The 15,447-nt window shown below is 52.2% G+C and overlaps 3 protein-coding genes across 6 annotated transcripts; 2 read left to right on the top strand and 1 right to left on the bottom strand.

The window, feature by feature from the left end:
- The first annotated feature begins 48 nt into the window (after positions 1–48).
- On the top strand, positions 49–3,732 carry kcnmb2 (potassium large conductance calcium-activated channel, subfamily M, beta member 2). Of its 4 annotated transcripts, XM_057057611.1 has the most exons (6): positions 278–417; positions 1,182–1,256; positions 1,611–1,730; positions 1,846–2,016; positions 2,127–2,322; positions 2,604–3,732. In XM_057057611.1, exons 3-6 carry the CDS (start codon positions 1,672–1,674, stop codon positions 2,886–2,888), a joined length of 711 nt encoding a protein of 236 aa, XP_056913591.1. In that variant the 5' UTR covers positions 278–417; positions 1,182–1,256; positions 1,611–1,671; the 3' UTR covers positions 2,889–3,732. The 4 variants fall into 4 exon arrangements, with proteins under 4 accessions (XP_056913592.1, XP_056913591.1, XP_056913590.1 ...); XM_057057612.1 differs by lacking the exon at positions 1,182–1,256 and having other exon boundaries at positions 49–417; XM_057057610.1 differs by lacking the exons at positions 278–417; positions 1,182–1,256 and adding an exon at positions 1,266–1,517.
- Positions 3,733–3,887: 155 nt separating this feature from the next.
- Positions 3,888–13,018, top strand: LOC130539331 (phosphatidylinositol 4,5-bisphosphate 3-kinase catalytic subunit alpha isoform). Its single transcript, XM_057057599.1, has 21 exons — positions 3,888–4,202; positions 4,839–5,254; positions 5,425–5,634; positions 5,721–5,971; positions 6,155–6,400; positions 6,490–6,575; positions 6,650–6,755; positions 7,140–7,292; positions 7,517–7,651; positions 7,733–7,857; positions 7,931–8,012; positions 8,114–8,278; positions 8,374–8,477; positions 8,572–8,743; positions 9,183–9,289; positions 9,555–9,676; positions 9,958–10,036; positions 10,227–10,397; positions 10,498–10,615; positions 10,691–10,842; positions 10,933–13,018. The coding sequence occupies exons 2-21, from the start codon at positions 4,903–4,905 to the stop codon at positions 11,201–11,203; spliced, it is 3,207 nt and encodes a 1,068-aa protein (XP_056913579.1). The 5' UTR covers positions 3,888–4,202; positions 4,839–4,902; the 3' UTR covers positions 11,204–13,018.
- Positions 13,012–15,432, bottom strand: kcnmb3 (potassium calcium-activated channel subfamily M regulatory beta subunit 3). Its single transcript, XM_057057614.1, has 4 exons — positions 15,059–15,432; positions 14,251–14,454; positions 13,741–13,912; positions 13,012–13,426 (listed from the first exon to the last, which is right to left on the bottom strand). Exons 1-4 carry the CDS (start codon positions 15,142–15,144, stop codon positions 13,073–13,075), a joined length of 816 nt encoding a protein of 271 aa, XP_056913594.1. The 5' UTR covers positions 15,145–15,432; the 3' UTR covers positions 13,012–13,072.
- Between the last annotated feature and the right edge of the window lie 15 nt (positions 15,433–15,447).

The following is a 15,447-nucleotide window of genomic DNA, read 5'->3' as shown; positions in this document are numbered from 1 at the left end:
TTCTCCAAATTAAAGACAAAAAAACCTCCGCTGTGACCCAAAATGGCGGCGAAATAGACAGAATTTCACCTCTTGAGGACACAATAAAAGTAAATAGGCTTCTGTTACGCAGAATTCTTCTTTTAAATAAACATTTAGTGCTCCGGGCTCCAAAGAAGTGTTAGAAAAAGCAGAGGCTTGACCTTTTTTGACCCGTAATAACCATTAAACATGGCCCTCCGCCACAGTGTGGCCTCATAAATGTGTGTGTGATAGTTTGAAAGAAGCTGATCCGGTTCATCATTCATCCAGGGACATTTTTAGCCTCTCAAGTTGGGCAAGAAGCAGCTGAACGAAACACAAACCTCTGACACACCCGTGAAGGCAACCGGTCCGGTCCAGACAGATTGTTTAATCCACCAATTAGAAAAATCTGCGGTAAGTATTGAAATCTGGAGTCAGTTTATGGTCCATTGTCCGAGTGTCGGGGGTGAAAATGAACATTTCGGTGCATTTGGAAGCTGTTTTCTGTTTCAGTCATTCGAACACAAGGTGATTCAGGTGGATGTTATTTCACGGATGATGCTTTCTTCCCATTTGTGGCCACTGGAGTTCCAGCCAGAGCTAAAACACGCGTTCTTTAAAAAGCTGTAGCTTTCACGACAACAGCAGAAGAGCCCACAAATCCACATAAACGTCACTCTTCGCTGCTTGGGCGTGAAAACAAGCGGTGCGGTTTCCAAGAAAACAAACGCTACTTCCTTCATTTTTCTTCTGTCACGCCGATGCTGCAACATTCCTCCCCAGGCAGCTGGAAAAGTGAGACAATGAGGAAATTACTCATCTGAGAGGAACTTGTTGGCTGCCCCTCCATTGTGCTGTGCTGACGTTGTCGTCCCCCGCTAACCGAAACCAGCCGGCCTCTGACTCTGTCGTGGAAGAGCCCTGGAGATGATCAGTTGTTGATTAGTCATTGCCGTGGAGAAAATACACACAACAGCACACACACAGCATTTAGCGCTAGCTAATAAATGCACTAAAACATCTATAAACAGTGCAGCAGCTTCACAATAGGAGGCCCTGGTTGCTGCCTGACCTGCACATACACGTTTCCACGAGCATCTCTCACCTTTGACAGCTAACCCCCCCCATATCGCGGCTAATGCTACGCTAAAGCCGCTGAATGCTGTGTTTTGGCCCAGGGTCCAGCAGAGGGAACACACTTGCTAGGAGCCAATGACTTTGTGTTGACAGCAGAAGCGTCGAGGACGCAGCAGGTTGGTTTTACAAACGCGCCTCATCAGCATTGACACCTCTCATCCGTGACTATCTGTCATCTCGTGTACCCTTGGTAGCGTTTCGGTGTGTTTAAATAGCCGTGTTTACCTGTGAGACCTCTATAACGCCGGTGCCTCCTGTCCCAGAGCACCAGAATGTCCAGATAAAGGGAAACTGTAGGGTTGCAGGGTTAAAGGGTAACACTTTTTGTCTCCTGGTTGTATTTGTGTGAGCTCTGAAAGCCAAAACATGCACCAGAGGTACAGTATGATTTGGCATTTTTTGCGAATTGACTTTCCAAACTTTCCAAACGTGCTCTCCCGCTTCCCTGCTAACCTGGCTACATTTCCCAGGTCTCTCCAGCGATCGCTCCGTTCCCCTTCGAGTACGGGAGGACGCGGATCATCGGGAAGAATGTTCTTTGTGGCAGGAGCCAAAAACACGGCAGGCTCCGGTGGAGGGAGTGAAAGGAGGTAAAGGGGTTTAAATCAGGCCCAGGAAGGCGGGGGGGGGGGGCATCTGTGGGTCGATCAGGTGAGAAATGTAGGAAAAATAAACAATGGCTCCTTTTCCCCCCACGGCATCAAGGTCAATCTACCAGAAGTTCCGTGAGGTGGACCTATTGGATAAGAAGAAAACGGTGACTGCTCTGAAGCCGGGTGAAGACCGGGCCATCCTCCTGGGGCTGGGAATGATCCTCTCCTCCGTCATGCTCTACTTTGTCCTGGGAATCACGATCCTGCGCTCCTACGCCGAGAGGTACGGGCCCGGCGCGAGCTCCTCCAGGAGCTGCAGCCAGACGACGGCCACGGAGCTCCTTTAGTGCCTTTGCGTCCTTAAACAGGTTCTCTTTCAAAATGTTCACACAGCGTGTGGACGGAGGAGGGCGTGTGCGTCGTGCTCAACGCCACGGTCACGGCGGACGTGAACTGCTCCTACAGCTGCGGCTCCGACTGCTGGAGAGTCTCCAAGTACCCCTGCCTGCAGGTCTACGTGAGCCTGAACAACACGGGCCGAGTCAGCCGCTTGTCCCACAACGAGGAGACGCAGGACAGCAGCTCCGAAGTGAGTACGGGGGGGGGGGATCGCTGAACCGGCTCAAATGTTGACAGTGGATGTTGACCAACTCCACATTTGGAGACTGTCGTGCAGCTGTATTTGCTTTTCCCTCCCTGTCAAGTACAGCTAGAGGTGATGTTTAGAGAGTGTCTATAACTGAGGGAGAGTCACCCTGATGACTAAAACTAGTGGGATTAAGGATTGAGCTGTTCCGACCGGGATTACGCTACAATATTGGAGCGCAGACACACAGGAAACCCACCTATATGCACTTCCTGTCCTCGCAGTGCTTCTACGTGCCCCGGTGCCAGAAGGACAGCGCAGCCATGCACGTGGTGATCATGAACATCTCAGAGCGCCTGAAGGTCAACACGCAGGTCACCTGCTACTACGACCCCAGCGAGCAGCAGGAGACGGTCCTCCTGACCCGCCTGTACGACCACGGCGTGCTCTTCCACTCGCTGCTGTGGCCCTCCTGCATGCTGGCGGGGGGGGCCCTCATCATCATGATGGTGAAGCTCACGCAGTATCTCTCCAGGCTGTGCGAGGAGATTAACAAGATTAAGAGGTGAACGCGGGGCGGAGGGTGGCCCGGCCATGGACACGGGGCGGGTTCTGCTGCTTCAGCTGAGACGTTCGGAACGGCTGAAACGTTCCGCCAAAAGCCAGCGGGACTCAGCCGTTGACAGGAAGTGGCTGCACCACCCCTGGTGGTGGGCTGCAATAAAGGAATGAGCCCAATGATGTGTGTCGGTTCGGTCGAAATGACTCAGACTTTTCCTGAATCCCAGTCTGTTTTCCTCAAAACCATCTGTTTGGGCTTCGCCGCCCCGCGGGGAGGTTAAACTCCCTTCACGAGGCATTTCTGTGCGGAACATTGAGTCACGCGTGGGTTTTCTCTGGACGCGCTCATCTCCTCCCACATTCCGCAGACTCACTACAAAACTTCCCCTCCTTGTGAGTATTTCGCTCAATGGCGGGTGTCCCCACGCTGCACGGTGACCCGTCCACGCCGGCCTTTTGCCCAGTGACCACTGGCACCGACACCAGCACCTCCGGTGACCAGGAATAAGGTGACCACCCCAACAGGGGAGACAGGAAGCCTCTATGGATGGGGGCCACAACCCCGTGATAAACAACCGCCGTTAGCAAAGTCGAGACTGACCCATGAATAAAACTCAATGTGATTCTGGGAGTTTTGCTTGTGACGTCAGACCCATGCAAACACACGCAGATGAAGAGGACTGCCCGCATCAATATCAGCCAATATCCATCAAAATGACAAGAACAAAACAAAATGGTGCTATAAATAAAATGAACAACACGTGTCGCAGTAAATTTCCACCATAATGAGCTTCCTGAAGAGTTTTGGCTCCGCGTGACAGAGCAATAAATTACAGCCACGTGCTGCTGGGAGTTATTTCGTGTCATTTCGCCTAAAACGGAGAAAGTCCGTGTTTCCTGTAAAACACACACACACACAACTGCATTCCTGTGTGTGTGTGTGTGTGTGTGTGCGTGTGTCGGAGGGCGGTCTACGATGATGGGGCCGGCCTGCTAACAGCGCTAGCGGAGGCGGGCTAGCGTGCTACCGCCGTGTAGTTTGTTTTCGGGACAGCACGATGAAGAACCGCGCGTATTGGAGGCTAATTCCGCCACGACACCGTGACACCATCGCTGCGTGCTAGAGGCCCCCTTTCCGCCACCATCGCGGGGTCTGTCTTGACCCCCTCCCCAGCAGAAGCATCTTCTGGATGGACTCTCAGCGGAGCTAGCCCCGCTGCTTGGGACTTCCCGAGCGGACACGGGTGGAATGTACTCGGCTAGCCGCCGCGGATGACAGTGCTGGCTGATTAGCTGCGCGGCTAACCGCTAACACGATTCAGGTATCTTTATACATCGTGTTTCTGTGGTTTGTTGGCGTTAGACGGCGAGGCCAGATTCCACGTCCCTCACCCAAAAGCTCTTCTCGGTTTACTGTAGCAACTTATAACGGTGTTATCTGGAGTATCGGGCGAGGCGTTCGTATATTTATTGACATTGATCAGTGAGCTGCGCTAGCTAGCATGGTCAGCTTGTTGGTGCCGACACAACACCTCCTTTTGAACTCCCTGACCCAAAGTTACGGGACGAGTGGTGAAGATCGCAATAAATGGCCAATGTTTGCGGCGTTGGCTGCTTTAAACTGTTGGTAGCGTGATATTTTAGCGCCGCAGTTTGTTTACATGACGGTTTAAGTCCTCTGATCGACGTTCCCGGACGTTGGTGATCGTGTCTACAGATGCCTTTAAAAACACACGAATATGTTCCCTTTTACATTTTTGTAATGTTCTATTGCTCTGCAATGACGTGTCCTGTGGAGTTGAACCAATATTGTGATGCAGGTTTCCAATGTTAGAATTGAAATGCTGCTTCTCAGAGTTCTGGTTAACTTGTGTGTATTTTAATGGCATTAATTTAGTCAAACATGTCAGAAAACAGGTCAGCGTTTCTCACGCTGCTCTTCTTCCTGTTTTCCACAGTGGGCTGACATCTCCGAGCTGATACTTCCCAGGCTGTGATAAGAGCAGATTCTCTGGTGGGACCATGCCTCCCAGACCATCCTCGGGAGAGCTATGGGGGATGCACTTGATGCCCCCCAGCATCCTGGTGGAGTGCCTGCTGCCAAATGGCATGATTCTCACGTTGGAGTGCCTCCGGGAGGCCACGTTGATCACAGTCAAGCACGAGCTCTTCAAAGAGGCCAGGAAATACCCTCTTTACCATCTGCTGCAGGAGGAGAGCTCCTACATCTTCGTCAGCGTCACCCAAGAGGCAGAACGGGAGGAGTTTTACGACGAGACGAGGAGGTTGTGCGACCTGCGGCTCTTCCAGGCGTTCCTCAAAGTCATTGAGCCGGTGGGCAACAGGGAAGAGAAGATTCTCAACAGAGAGATCGGTAGGACGCTCGTGACCCGATGTCACTTCCAGTGATTGGGGGATTAACATAATACTGTGATGGACGTTGCTACGTTACGCAACGATTATGAGGATCTTTCTAAGCAAAGTGAATTATTTAAAGTTCAAGAACATTCTTTAGGTGTCATTGTGCGCTGGTTTGTCTCCCAGGGTTTGCCATCGGGATGCCGATATGCGAATTTGATCTGGTGAAGGATCCAGAGGTGCAGGACTTCAGGCGCAACATTTTAAATGTTTGCAAAGAGGCGGTGGATCTCAGAGATTGCAACGGGCCCCACAGTAGAGCTCTGTACGTCTACCCTCCCAACGTGGAGTCGTCTCCGGAGCTTCCCAGGCACATCTACAACAAGCTGGACAAAGGTGGGACACGGGTAGCTGTGCATGCGTACCGGTAGGACGGGATCCCCGCCCTCGCGTTGTTGACTCGATGTTTATCCTCTTCTCAGGTCAAATCATTGTGGTCATATGGGTCATTGTGTCGCCCACCAACGACAAGCAGAAATACACCCTGAAGATCAACCACGATTACGTCCCGGAGCAGGTGATCGCCGAAGCCATCCGCAAGAAGACGCGCAGCATGTTGCTGTCCCAGGAACAGCTGAAGATGTGCGTGCAGGAGTACCAGGGAAAGTACATCCTCAAAGTGTGCGGATGTGATGAGTACTTACTGGAGAAGTACCCTCTGAGTCAGTACAAGGTAATCAGATCTCACACCAGCAACATCTGCGGCTTTGGGCTCCGAGCGGAAGAGATTTCCTTCATCCTTCGCCATCGTCCATCATAAATGTGCCTGTTGTTGTTGTGATGAAATGAAACGGGGGAGGAAAAAGCGCCGACTCGGTTGTACACGCGTGCTAAACTCTGCTCTGTCTGTCCTCAGTATGTCCGCAGCTGCATCATGCTGGGGCGCATGCCCAACCTGATGCTGATGGCCAAAGACAGCCTGTATTCCCAGCTGCCCATGGACATCTTCACCATACCGTCCTACGCCAGGAGGATCTCCACAGCCACGCCCTACATGAACGGCGAGACGGCCACCAAAGCCTTGTGGACGATCAACGGAACACTGAGGATCAAGATTCTTTGTGCCACTTATGTCAATGTCAACATCAGAGACATCGACAAGGTAGGAATGCAGCTCGCCGCCGTCGGGTCGTTACTTCTTGCTTCTTGTCGGGTTCCTCATCCTCTCCTGTCTCGGCTCGGCTGCTGTAGATCTACGTGAGGACTGGGATTTACCACGGTGGAGAGCAGCTGTGCGACAACGTCAACACCCAAAGAGTGCCCTGCTCCAACCCCAGGTAGCTTCCACAGCGGATCCACCGGGCGAGGCGGCAGGAAGTGGCGCCGCTCACGTCTCCGGTCTCCGTTGCAGGTGGAACGAGTGGCTCAGCTACGACATGTACATTCCAGACATCCCTCGCGCCGCCCGGCTCTGCCTGTCCATCTGCTCTGTGAAAGGCAGGAAGGGAGCTAAAGAGGTCAGTAGTAAACTGGGTTTAGGCTCTGGTGGTTCCTGGTCACAGGCGGCACAGTGAGCTCTTTTCCCACGCAGCGCCGGGAGGAGTGTGTGAGAGCTATCGGAAATATGCAGCCGCTCTTTATCTAAGATTTATGTGGCTGTTTTGTTATTGTTTGGAAGGTGGTTACCGAAACCGCTGTGTTAATTTTTCACACGCACTTCTGCCGTCCTGTAAATACTTCTGCGGTTTACGAGGTGACGTGAGTGAAATAGCTCCTGTGCTGCAGCTCTGGGGATGCACGAGGCTCAACAACAACACCTGGGCCTGGATTTTATGATTATGTAATTGATTGGATCGGAATAAACAGCCCTTCTCTTGGATTTCCCTGGCATTCCTGTGCAGGAACACTGTCCTCTGGCCTGGGGCAACATCAACATGTTTGACTACACCCACACGCTGGTGGCAGGAAAAATGGCTCTCAACCTGTGGCCTGTCCCTCACGGCCTGGAAGACCTGCTCAACCCCATCGGCGTCACGGGCTCTAACCCCAACAAGGTGGCTAAGGAAAACACAGACTGTTGATTTTATGTTTTTATTTATCGTGACCAAGCTGAATCCGATCTGTCAAAACAAGCTCGTGACCCAGTTTATAAGCAGATGGTGACAGATTTCTGTGCCAAGCCTCTTATCGTCCCGATTAATCAGTCATTGACACACAGGCACATTTCTCTGATTACCATACTCACCCTGAATGACCCTTTCGCCCTCCACATGTACAGGAAACTCCATGTCTGGAGCTGGAGTTTGAACACTTCGGCTGCCCAGTTAAGTACCCTGACATGACCATCATCGAAGAGCACGCCAACTGGAATATATCCAGAGAGCTGGGGTTCAACTACTGCCACACCGGTTTGGTGAGAGACGGGGAACCCGTTTGTGTCCCTTATTAAGTACAGCTGCAGTCCTCATCTCTGCGTCTTCATATTTGGTATCAGAGCAGCAGATTAGCGCGCGACAACCCGGTGACCGACGCTGACAATGACCAGCTCCGCCAGGTGTGCACCAGAGACCCGCTGTCTGAGATCACTGAGCAGGAGAAGGACTTCCTGTGGAGGCACAGGTGGGTTTTAGTTCCCACCATCATATGATGCAGCAGCAGAAAAAAAAATAGAATACCGTTTTCACTGTTTTAGACAAGACTGCCTCAATATGCCAGAGATTCTTCCCAAGATCCTCCTCGCTGTGAAATGGAACTCCAGAGATGAGATCGCGCAGGTAAGCTCGGGTTCCTGCCCGCTGAGAAACACGAGCCCGACCTGGAGTCCCCCTGGAAACGAGGTCAGTCGCTCAGCGTGCGGCTCTTTTGTCCGTTCCAGATGTACTGCCTCCTGAAGGACTGGCCCGCCATCAGGCCAGAACAGGCCATGGAGCTGCTGGACTGTAACTTCCCCGACCCCATGATCCGAGAGTTTGCTGTAAAGTGCCTTGAGAAATATCTAACGGATGACAAACTCTCCCAGTACCTCATTCAGCTGGTTCAGGTGCGTCCGTGTCCCACTGACGGGAACCTTCATCTCCAGCGCTGCTGTTTTTTGATCCCAAGTTGCTGTTTTTTTTTTTTAATTTGTGCGCTCAGGTTCTTAAATACGAGCAGTACCTCGATAACCCACTCGCACGCTTCCTTCTGAAAAGAGCGTTAACCAATCAGAGGATAGGACATTTCTTCTTTTGGCATTTGAAGTGAGTCGATTGACACAGAGAGGTTTTATTTTATTTTTTTTTTCAAAGCCGTTCGAAGCATTTCCTGTTGATGCCACTCGGCTTCTGTCGACAGGTCAGAGATGCACAACAAGACGGTGAGCCAGCGCTTCGGCCTGCTGCTGGAGTCGTACTGCCGGGCCTGTGGCATGTATCTGAAGCACCTGAGCAGGCAGGTGGAGGCCATGGAGAAGCTCATCAATCTCACTGATCTCCTCAAACAGGAGAAGAAAGATGAGGCGCAGAAGGTAACAGACGAGCCACTGCAGGCTGAGAGTGAAATAGATGAGGCTGCTGGGAGCTGCGATGATGTCAGTGAGACACTCTGAGCATAACGATCACTTTGTTTATTGGGATTTTAGTGCAAAGCTGCTGTTGCTGAACCTTTTTAGAGCTGCAGAACTAAATTAACACAGCTCTGAAGGCAACACTTCTCCTTATTAAAGAGTATTAAACTAAAGTACAACTGCTCTCCAATAAAAACCTTAATTAGCCGCTCTTAATTGTAAATACAGTCGAATTGCATTAAATTGCCTCACTGTGTAATTACAACCTTAAGTGACACTAAACCTGATGAAAATGAGCCCCGGCTGGGTTTTCAGAGGCTTTCTTTCCCCTCCAAAGAGATTCAGCGGTGTGGTGTTTGATGAAAACCGGAGTGGCTCAAACAAATGTGTGTGTTTCAAGGTTCAAATGAAGTTCCTGGTGGAGCAAATGCGAAGGCCCGACTACATGGATGCCCTGCAGAGTTTCACATCCCCACTTAATCCAGCACATCAGCTGGGCAACCTCCGGTAAATCAGCCCTCTCGCACCCACCCGTCTGCTCTCATCTGCTCTGGCATTTACTGTGCTTTCCCTCCCGCTGCTCCCGTGCTTCCCTCTCTTTCTCCGAGGCTTTAGGACGTTCGACACAATAGCAGCGTTTGTTTGAGTGTTCAGAACCCGCTGTTTTAACATTTTTCAGTAAATCCCTTCCCCGAGTCCGTTCGGGGGGAAGCGTTGCAGATTCCTCCGTTAGTTTTCCTGTTTCCGAGCGTGTCCCTATCGCTCGTTTCAGCCTGGAAGAATGCAGGATGATGTCATCCGCCAAGCGACCTCTGTGGCTGAACTGGGAGAATCCAGATATGATGTCAGAGCTGCTTTTCCAGAACAACGAAATCATTTTCAAAAATGGTGACGGTGAGTTTTCCCCAGATTCTTCTCTCCTTCTCCTCCCCGCCGCCCGACTCGGTGCGCCCGCGCACGCACTGTGGCGCCCGTACGCTGCGCACGTCAGGAAGGACGCGTCGCGTTATGTCAGCCGCGCCGCGCAGAAGGCTGCTCCTGTAAATTAGCTTTAGCGTTTGTGACCAAACTGACGGTTTGCTCTTTCACGCATCACGGAGCTGATCAAAGAACAGCGCGGCGGCTAATAATCCCCTCACTGTCATCTGCCTCTTTGTCTCCCCGTGCCTCCGCAGATCTGAGACAAGACATGCTGACGCTGCAGATAATTAGGATAATGGAGAACATCTGGCAGAACCAGGGCCTTGATCTCAGGTAGGCCCCTCGCTTCATCGTGACAGCGAGCATGCAGGTGCATTTTAACAGGCTCCAGATGCTTTCATGTTCTGCTCAGCACACCTGAATGCAGATTAGCTCGCCACCGCGAGCCATCCGGTGCCAAGTCCGTCAGCGGCATGCTGATTATCTCTGCCCCTCTTGACGTTTCTGCTGCGTCCCCTCCCAGGATGCTGCCGTACGGCTGCCTGTCCATCGGCGACTGCGTGGGCTTGATCGAGGTGGTGAGGAACTCCCACACCATCATGCAGATCCAGTGCAAAGGAGGCCTGAAGGGGGCGCTGCAGTTCAACAGCCACACGTTACACCAGTGGCTCAAGGATAAAAACAAAGGAGAGATGTGAGAGGAAGCTGAAATTGTTTTGTCTTCTGAGCTGATGCGAAAAGAACGACTTGTTTTTGTTTATGCTGTAACGTCCCGTCGTTCCTGTTGGATTCAGGTACGACCAGGCCATAGACCTGTTCACCCGCTCCTGCGCAGGCTACTGCGTCGCTACTTTTATTCTGGGCATTGGGGACAGACACAACAGCAACATCATGGTCAAGGATGACGGACAGGTGGGCGTCCCGTAGGCCCCATGTATGGAATGCTCCTCGTTCCTGGTTAAACGTCCTCTCCTTTTTCTTTTTCAGCTGTTCCATATCGACTTTGGCCATTTTCTGGACCACAAAAAGAAGAAATTTGGGTACAAGAGGGAGCGGGTGCCCTTCGTGCTGACGCAGGACTTCCTGATTGTTATTAGTAAAGGAGCTCAGGAGTGCACCAAGACGAGGGAGTTTGAAAGGTAACGGAAATACAGCTCCATCAGCGTTTTCAAGGATTTGCAGGTCTTATCCACGGCCCATCACGAGCCTCGTCTCACCTTCGCCCGCAGGTTCCAGGAGATGTGTTATAAGGCGTACCTGGCAATCAGACAGCACGCCAACCTCTTCATCAACCTCTTCTCCATGATGCTGGGCTCCGGGATGCCCGAGCTGCAGTCCTTCGATGACATCGCCTACATCAGAAAGACTCTGGCCCTGGACAAATCGGAGCAGGAGGCCCTGGACTACTTCATGAAGCAGATGAACGACGCTCACCACGGCGGCTGGACTACTAAAATGGACTGGATCTTCCACACGATCCGCCAGCACGCCATGAACTAAAGCGAGGCCGGCTTCTGTCGACGGCTGCCACCTGAGAACCAAAACAGAAGTGGGAAGAAGCCGGTGACCACGTCCTCGTGGGCTCCTGCTCTAACGGCAGTTCAACTTCTCCTCTTGTCCACACTTCAGCAGGCGCGAAGGAGCGTTCCTCATCCGCCCGATCTTCGGATTTACGATGTACCTGACAACTTCAGCTTCCTCCACGTTGACCACGCTGAGGATACCTTCGTTTCGGACACAGTCCCTCAACCCTCGGCACCCAGACGGGAACCTGGATCACGCGAGCGCTGCTGGATTCACCCGATGAACTCCCAGGGTGCACCTGCTGCTTTCCCACTACCTATTTTAAACCAACGGACGCACAGGAGGCGGAGCATCTGAGACTGAACGGGACGGCGATCGGCCTCGTGGAGCCCCGATGCTCCAATAGCGCCCCCCGCCCCCCCACCAACACTTACTGGACTGAGTCGTAGAACTCTTAGCTAGCATTTAACGCTCATCTGTAGCCTCCAAACCACGTGCCCTCAGTTCAGCGCCGACGACAAGTCGGAGAACTGAACCCTGCACAGCAGCGTGTCGACAGACCTCTATGCATCCAGTGCACATATTCCTTTAGTTAATTTTCCACTGAGCCAAAGTTCTCCATGTGTAACCGCACTACTCAGCATTCACGCGTCTTTAAGGAAAAACCCCATCTGTCTCGTCTCTCCTCCGAGCACTTGCTGCACAGTTTGTTCTGTTTGGTCCATCAGTATTCTGTCAGTTGTCGGTAACGGGCCGCTGAAGTTGGGGGGGGGGGGCAGTTGGTGCAGCGTTCCCTCTGTGTGCTGTTACTCTATGCAAGTTTCCATGCTTATATGTACTGTATTCAACAGCTGCACGCTCAGCCCGTCTCTCCGGGCTGGAGCCGCTCCTCGTCCTCCCAGCCGAGCTTCTGTGCCTGTTTCCTCGTGTCCACCTCTGCCAAACGCTCCCCGATTCTGACAATTCGGTTCGGAAAGTTAACCCCCAAGCGACCCCCCTGTAACCCTTCCAAGTGTCGTGTGGTGGCTGCTCATGTGCAGCAACGTCAGGTCGGACGTGAGAGGTCGATAAATGTCCCAGCTTTACCAAATCCTTCGCTAACGGGCGGTTCCTTGAGTCTGAAACCGATCCCTTTGAGATGAAGCGGATCCCTTTGAGATGCATGTGCTTCTGTACGGGCTACAGAGCGGCGGGCCGGACCCCCCCCCCCCTCCCCCCTGTTCAGTTTAATGAAGAATGACGCTATTGCCCTTTGTACTTGACCTTCTCCTCTTTTACACTCTTTTATGCATGAGGTCCTGGAATATCGTTTGTTTGTTTTTTGTTTGTTTGACCTGATGTTTACTTGAATTTCATGTACAGAACTGACCTTGTTACTTGTGCGAGGTACAAAGTCGCGATGAAGGCAACCGCTGCGGATAACTGCGAGTATATGTGGAAACGCTTTCCTTGAATAACTACAGAGGTAATATATTTTTGTATTTTTAAACGTGAGCAAACTCGTATGTAACTGCTAACCAAAAGAGAGATGAACGCGCACCATCCTCACGCAGAAGTAGACGGCGCTTCGTTGTCGAAACAATATGAATGACGGGAGAGGGCGATAAAGGACGGGGACGTCCCAGTCTGTCCGAGCGGACGTCTGTAAGCACAATAAGGTGGAAGGAAACTACCCTGCATGTTTTTAAAGAGCCTGTATGTTCGTCGGCTTCTCTTCATACATCCTCGTCATCCTCCCGTCTGATAAACTGTATGCATTTATTGTACTATTAAATAAAAAAATATACCTGAGCATCACTTTTATTGCAGCTGGGATGTTTTGACACTTGTCTGAAGGTGGCGCCGTCAGGATGGAGGCGGCGTGCCGGACCCCCTCAGCAGCCTGTACTGCTTCCCTTCCAGCCGGCCCCCCGCCGCCCCGCTGCACGCCTCGGCGGAGAGGCGAGCCAAGTACTGCGTCAGCTTAACAAGGACCACCAGCAGAGCGCCGCCACCCAGCAGCAGTCCGGGCCACAGCAGCGCCAGCGCAGCCTCGCTGTGAGTGTACTTCCTGTTCAGTATGGCGTCCCGGGGGTGCCGCGAGTGGTCGGTGAAGCACGAGGACGGCGCCACCAGCTGAGCGTCCAGGCTGCTTTTCACCTCCTCCACCTCCTTTTGAAGCTCGGCTCTGCCCATCCGACATTTGGGGATGTAGAAACACTGAAAGCAAGAAACGTGCTTTAGAAAGAAATCAGCCGAGCCCATCGAACGCTGAGTTTCTCCCTCTGTGGTGGCGGCAAATAGCTTTTGCTGAAAATTCTTCTTCTTATTTTTTTTTTAAACCTCCATTAGCTTTGTTGGCGCGACACAAACGCACAATAGCTGCCAAATGCTGCGATCGATTTCCCTTTTCTTCGTTTTGGCCGGTTCCATCAGCTGCATTAACCACGACTGCTCATTTGCACACGAGAGGCGCATGAAAACATCAGGAAATCGGTGTTTAAGATGTTAATTTTGGTGCCCTGGACCTGCACCTCCAGAGCGCGGAGGACCAGGTCTTCATCCAAGTGCAGGAGAGCCGTCTGGTTGGAGCCCGTGAGGTTCACCGTCACCCTGAGACACGGCACCGTGCTCACGCCCCTGCAGTCCACCCACTCCTCCAGGATTTCCGTCCTCAGCAGGACGCAGCCGGCCTCCTCCCAGTCGCTGGAAAACAGGAGGAAAACTTCTGAGGAATCTGCTGTGCTAAAGATCTCATTTCACAACAGGGAACCCTACGAAGACGGGAACAAACCCCCCTAAATGAGACGCTAACTCATCCGCGCACACACCCTGACACTTCCCGCCTCCCTGGTTAGCTGGACAAATCTACAGAAGAGACGTGGAAGCATGCAGAAGGCGGCGCCAGGTTGCCAGATTGACTGGATCAACAGTCGGTCTTTGTTTTCCAGAGATCTCTCGGAGCCGCTGGCAGCAGCACGAGGACTCGTCTCCGTTCCAGGGACGTTCGCTGAGCCTTTCAAAATAAAGCTTTACCACCGTACCTGCCCAGGTACGGTTTGACCGTGGTGACGCCGACCAGGAACAGCATGAGCACGGAGAACGCCATCATGCTGAAGCCCAGCAGGATGGCTCGGTCCTCCCCCACGCTCGGCACCAGCAGCTGGGCCCGGGATGGCTGCCCCCCGCCCGCATCCAGGCCTCGGTTCCAGTCCAGCTCCTGAGGGGAGCCTGCCTGAAAGAGCTCCCTGTGTCTCACACACACACACACACACACATAAATGACATCCAACGGTGATAAAAAATGAGATTTTTGATTTGATGCATCAACAAAATGTAATTGGTTTGTTTATTCCTCTATATTTTTTGACGTGTTTTTCCTCTCCAGCAATTTCATAGATGTTATTAAGTATTTTCGTCCTGTAATGAAATCAGAACTATTTACTCAGTGAAGAAAATGTGGGAGAAAATGGGTGGAATAAAAACTCCGAGGAGGAAAAAAAGAAAGTTCCGATTTCAATGTTTTTACATTCTACAATTACCTATTTCATGATACTGAACTTTTAGCCTTGACTGGGGCCTAAAATTCACGTAGGAAGCTTGTAAATTTGCACAAATATCGCTAACAAATGAACTTTAGTATCTGTAATATTAGTAATTGATCATCAAACTGCAATTCTAATTCAAGATTAATACAAGATTCATGCTAGAACTCGGTTCCGAGGCCACTTCCAGGACTCTGTTGGGTGGAAAATCTCCGGGTCTCTCCACAGAGCTGGAGGTCCAACTCTGTTTTCCCCATTACGCCCCCCCACCGGCGCCATCGGTACCCCCCCGATCCCCCCCTCTTACCGTCCCTGCCGCCTGCGCGCGCCCTGCAGGTTGATGTTAACGGGGATGCTGAATGACCTCCGGGGGGTCGATGCGCTCAGGAACATGGCCCCTCCTCTACCTGCCCCCTCCCGGTCCAGATCCCGCTTGTCCACCTTGTGTCTGGAAGCCGGTCCGGTCGATGGCGGTCCAAGGCCGAGTGACTGGCCCAGATTGCGGCGCGCTCACCTGGGAACGCCCTGTTGTTTACCGAGGCTCAAAGGTGAGCGTGCGAGCGCCTTCCGCCCTGCTGCACGTTGCCATGGGAACCGCGCGCAGGTGAGGCAGGTAGGATGCTAATATCCTCTCTGCGGACCGCGGAGCCTCAGCTGCGTCGTGTCACCCGAGTAAATCCCTTTTTAATGACTCGC

This window comes from Takifugu flavidus, chromosome 15, assembly GCF_003711565.1.
Source record: "Takifugu flavidus isolate HTHZ2018 chromosome 15, ASM371156v2, whole genome shotgun sequence".
In the NCBI taxonomy this organism is placed as follows: domain Eukaryota; kingdom Metazoa; phylum Chordata; class Actinopteri; order Tetraodontiformes; family Tetraodontidae; genus Takifugu; species Takifugu flavidus.
Note: the sequence above shows the minus strand (reverse complement) of the source record. Positions and strands in the feature narration are given on the sequence as shown.

Bases quoted from the DNA above. Each gene is read 5' to 3' on its own strand.
- LOC130539331 (XM_057057599.1), top strand. From the start codon at position 4,903: ATGCCTCCCAGACCATCCTCGGGAGAGCTATGGGGGATGCACTTGATG. The intron at 7,293-7,516 runs GTGGCTAAGGAA...CCACATGTACAG, and splicing joins CGGGCTCTAACCCCAACAAG to GAAACTCCATGTCTGGAGCT. The intron at 7,652-7,732 runs GTGAGAGACGGG...ATTTGGTATCAG, and splicing joins ACTACTGCCACACCGGTTTG to AGCAGCAGATTAGCGCGCGA.
- kcnmb3 (XM_057057614.1), bottom strand. From the start codon at position 15,144: ATGTTCCTGAGCGCATCGACCCCCCGGAGGTCATTCAGCATCCCCGTT. The intron at 14,455-15,058 runs GTAAGAGGGGGG...TGTGAGACACAG, and splicing joins GCGCGCAGGCGGCAGGGACG to GGAGCTCTTTCAGGCAGGCT. The intron at 13,427-13,740 runs GTGCAGGTCCAG...TCTTGCTTTCAG, and splicing joins TGGTCCTCCGCGCTCTGGAG to TGTTTCTACATCCCCAAATG.
- kcnmb2 (XM_057057609.1), top strand. From the start codon at position 1,507: ATGCACCAGAGGTACAGTATGATTTGGCATTTTTTGCGAATTGACTTT. The intron at 2,017-2,126 runs GTACGGGCCCGG...ATGTTCACACAG, and splicing joins CTGCGCTCCTACGCCGAGAG to CGTGTGGACGGAGGAGGGCG. The intron at 2,323-2,603 runs GTGAGTACGGGG...CTGTCCTCGCAG, and splicing joins CGCAGGACAGCAGCTCCGAA to TGCTTCTACGTGCCCCGGTG.